Source organism: Montipora capricornis, chromosome 13 (assembly GCF_036669925.1).
Source record: "Montipora capricornis isolate CH-2021 chromosome 13, ASM3666992v2, whole genome shotgun sequence".
Lineage (NCBI taxonomy): Eukaryota > Metazoa > Cnidaria > Anthozoa > Scleractinia > Acroporidae > Montipora > Montipora capricornis.
Window position 1 is genome coordinate 15,663,376 of NC_090895.1, and position 4,166 is coordinate 15,667,541.

A 4,166-nucleotide genomic window follows, 5' to 3' on the forward strand; every position below is an offset into this window, starting at 1 on the left:
GTATGAGGCCACCTAAGCATAAATAGCCAAGTCGAAAAGGGACTTTGCCGAGTGCTGGAACATGTATGTGGCCTCCAATGTCAGTTCTAGACCTCAAATTACCTTCAACTTGAAATGACAAAACAGACCATTAATTAATCAAAGACAGCATTTCCATTGTATCAATTATTTATTCCAACCTTTTATTAGCGTGGAGTTTTATTTATTATCTTTTTAGGCATTAAATTCACGGAGAAAGATTGTTAAATGGATGGAGTTGAGCTTAAGCAAAGTTACCTAGTCCATCCACATTGCTAAAGTCGCTATCATTCCTCAACCCTGAAAAATAGCAAATAGTGATTCTACAAATTCTTTTTGTGAATGAGTGCTAGTTGACGTGTGTGCCCGTTGAAAGAGAGCCTAGTTGGCTTAACGGCCGTAAATGGCAGAAGAGTTTTGTTATATCTCCAAATTCGGCTGCATTCTTGGTCCGAAATATCCAAATAAGTGTCCACATAAACCTTCTTGGTACTTTCTTTTGTAATTTTACAGATCAGATTGGGCTGGTTTTGCTTCTGGGGTTTCCACTGGGTAAGCTGGCCGGCAGACTGGTAAGGCAACCTAGCCCGTGTGCCAAGATCGAGCTAACTGGTCGCACAAATTAAACATAAGCTTAATTCCGTGGCAAGTGGGCCTTGCATGTTAGTGGAGATCTTGGTATAGTGATGCAGGACCGCAGAAAGCCGAGATGATGTTCTCCTAGTAATTAAATTTACTGGACTGGCCTAGTTGGACCGCAAAAGAAAGTAACGTCCATTGAGTTGCATTTATTTTCTTTTTCCTATCTTGAAAACATGCTAAAATTCAGGTTTTCAAAACAAATGGAGCACACTTACACAAATGTCTTTTCGGGACCAAAATAGTCTCGGCATTCTTTAATCTCCCAACTTTCTAACGACCTGTTTTTCAAAGGTTCCCAGTGTATTTAAAAACAAAGAACTTTAACTCTCCAGGTCACTAACATGGTTTACATGGAGAGAATTTAGCACTTCACATTACCCTCAAATAGTTAATTAATATTTTAAAAAATACAAGCACACTTTTGAATTTTCGGAACATGTTTCGATGTTTCAAACATCATCTTCAGCCATAGTGAGTGTAACATTAAAATTTTTACTAGATAATTCGTATATATATATATATATAACTATCAATACAATGATTCTTTCGTTACAAGTACGTAAAATTCAAATGAACCAACAATATTACAGAGAACACAACTGATATAACGGTAAAAGTTTAAAAGTGTAATGCTAAACCGACATGATGAACTTGTTTGTTGAGTTCGGGTTTCAACCCCTCAATATGGAAGCTCTCCTTGATTTTGAGTTGATAGAAAGAAGTAGCATTATCAATAATTTTGAAGCAAGAAACATCACAATTATCATGACAATTTTTAGAAAAACTAAGATGCTTGAAAATATGAGAATTTTTGTCCCGGAAAAGGTGCTCATTTACACGTGTGTAGAAATGCCTGTTGGTTTCACCAACGTAGCGAGCACCACAGCTCGCACAAGTAAATTTGTACACAACATGTGATTTGAGAGAATCCGGAATGAAATCCTTTGGACTAAAAATGTTGCACAGTTTGAATGGAGAGAAATTACTTTAACATTTAAATCCTTGCAATACTTGTTGATAATAGATGAAATTTTCTTTCTGGTATAAGATGAATAGAAACCGATGTAAGGTAGTTTGTAAAAATGGTAGTTGGATACGTCATGTTTAGGGGCTTCTTTTGTAGTAACATTTCTAAGATAACCTTGAACGGACTTGTCAATTAACCAACTAGAAAATATTTTACGTTTCAAAATAGTAGTAAGAGTATTGATGTCATTTCTAAAACCCTGAGTAGTGTTGCTAATTTTATATGCCCTGTCGATGAGAGTTTTAATTAACCCTAATTTGTACTGAAAGGGAGTAGAACTGAAATAATTTGTAAGTAGACCAGTGTAAGTCTTTTTTTCGAAAAACAGAAGTGATACAAGAAAATTCATTGTTACTTGATCTCTGCTTGGATAATAATACATCTAAGAAAGGCAATTTGCCATCTGTTTCTGTTTCCATTGTAAACTTAATGTTGGGATGGCATTTGTTAAGGTATTGAAAAAACATATCTGCATCATAAGAATTTTGAAAACAACAAATAATGTCATCTACGTATCTACGATAATATAATACTTGGGTACCGGTGTATTTTTCCAACCAAAGCCTTTCATAGTCACCCATGAAGAAATTGGCAAATACAGGAGCTAAAGGTGAACCCATTGCCACTCCATCTATTTGATCGTAAAAGCAACCATTGAATAAAAAATGAGTGTGGCTAGTAGCAAAATTGAAGAGTTGTTTAAGATGAACTTTACTTAGTTTTAGGTCAGGATTCATGTTACCATCAATTATGGCGTTGACAGCTAAATCAATCGTCTCAGATAAAGGGATATTTGTAAAAAGGCTAGTGACATCATAGGAAACTAGAAACTTGTCGCTGAAATCAAACTGTTGAATCTCTTGGACAAAAGAAAACGTATCTGTTGCACAAAACTCTGAGGATATGTGGGGTTTAAGCAAAGAACAAAGATACTTAGCTAAGTTGTAATTGTAAGTGCCTATAGATGACACAATGGGTCTGAAAGGAGGTGTGATAGTTTTGGGATCTTTGACTTTATGCAATTTAGGTGGTGGACCATATAGCCTAGCCGGTTGGGAACCAGTAGAATAAATTTCACGATGTTAGAATTTAAGAGGCCGTTTATCTTAAGTTTACGTAAAAACCGCTGTAACTGACCTTCCCTGCGTAGAGTGAGATCACATTCCATAATTTTAAATTTAGAGTTGTCTCTCAACAAATCAACCATAGCTTTATTGTAAACTACTTTGTCAAGAACTACGACTCCGTTCCCCTTATCTGGTCTCAGGATGATGATGTCCTTGTTATGTTTCAGTCTTTTCAGTATTTTATGTTTCTTTAAGTCATTCATTGAAGGCTTGAAAGAGTTCACATAACGGGTGGCTAGATGCTGTATCTCATTCCGGACTTCATTGGCTTTGGTCTTATCCGAAAGATGCCTCTTGAGGTCATCATGGAGAAGTTCAAATGTCGTGAATACTTGACTCTTGCTTACATGAGGAGGTTTTATGGCAAATGTAAGACCAAATTTCAGAATATCAAGTTCTTCGTCACACAGCTTATAAGACGAGATATTGACAACTGTGTCATTGTGAGTGAAAGGAACAGAAGTGTTTTTAGTGAGGGCTTTTAACTTCTTGTCATGTGTCTTGATGAACTGAGAGACCTTGCGTTCGACGTTTCTTTTTGACTTTCTTGAGGATGTGTAAGTCAATGCTACTCAGAACTCCTTCGAGCTTTTGCCATTGTCTGTCCAAAGCGTTGTCAAGGTTCCTTTTTCTCTTTAGCTCTCTTCTGGATAGAAGAGCTTCCATATTGAGCGGTTGAAACCCGAACTCAACAAACAAGTTGATCATGTTAGTTTAGCATTACACTTTCAAACTTTTACCGTTATGTCAGTTGTGTTCTCTGTAATATTGTTGGTTCGTTTGAATTTTAACTACTTGTAAAGAACATTTAATCTGGAGAGAATCATTGTATTTATCCGGCGATAGCTATTGCTTCCAAAAAATTTCGCGCGCTTTTCTCGATCAACTTTGTTTTCAGGCGTTGGAACGATTCGTTCAATTTTATGTTTTGGCATTTGTTATGTTTGTATTTGGCGCGATTGAAAGCCGGAAATTTTGTTGAATGGAAAGCGCCCTTAAAATCACACGTAATCATGTCATCTATGACCGCGGTGCATAAATTTCAAGGGTATATATTTCAGGTTCGCGCACTTTTATTTGTTTTGCTTGACGTGGGTGCAGTGATGTAAATGATGTCCACATTTGCTACTGACCGAGCAAGAAATAGAAAAAATTGTGTAAGACAAGGACTCACAAAACACGAAAAGGGTGGCAAAGGGGGCGAAGGAGCTGTTCAATGATATTTTTAGACTTTCGCACGAAGCGTTGTCGCCTTGTATACTTTTACCTGTCAGGAGCTGGCCAAGGCTGTATCTTTGAGGCCCTGTTAGGGGTTTTTGGGATAAGGTGTAACTGGCAAAACAATTTTACGG

At 36.9% G+C, this 4,166-nt stretch overlaps 1 protein-coding gene across 1 annotated transcript; it reads right to left on the reverse strand.

The window, feature by feature from the left end:
• Positions 1-262: 262 nt before the first annotated feature.
• On the reverse strand, positions 263-3,480 carry LOC138030601 (uncharacterized). The gene is made up of 4 exons (XM_068878492.1): positions 3,333-3,480; positions 2,825-3,247; positions 2,430-2,546; positions 263-318 (listed from the first exon to the last, which is right to left on the reverse strand). The coding sequence occupies exons 1-4, from the start codon at positions 3,478-3,480 to the stop codon at positions 263-265; spliced, it is 744 nt and encodes a 247-aa protein (XP_068734593.1).
• Between the last annotated feature and the right edge of the window lie 686 nt (positions 3,481-4,166).

Bases quoted from the DNA above. Each gene is read 5' to 3' on its own strand.
- LOC138030601 (XM_068878492.1), bottom strand. From the start codon at position 3,480: ATGGAAGCTCTTCTATCCAGAAGAGAGCTAAAGAGAAAAAGGAACCTT. The intron at 3,248-3,332 runs GTCTCTCAGTTC...ACAATGACACAG, and splicing joins AAAGAAACGTCGAACGCAAG to TTGTCAATATCTCGTCTTAT. The intron at 319-2,429 runs GTAACATGAATC...GCTATTTTTCAG, and splicing joins TGTCAACGCCATAATTGATG to GGTTGAGGAATGATAGCGAC.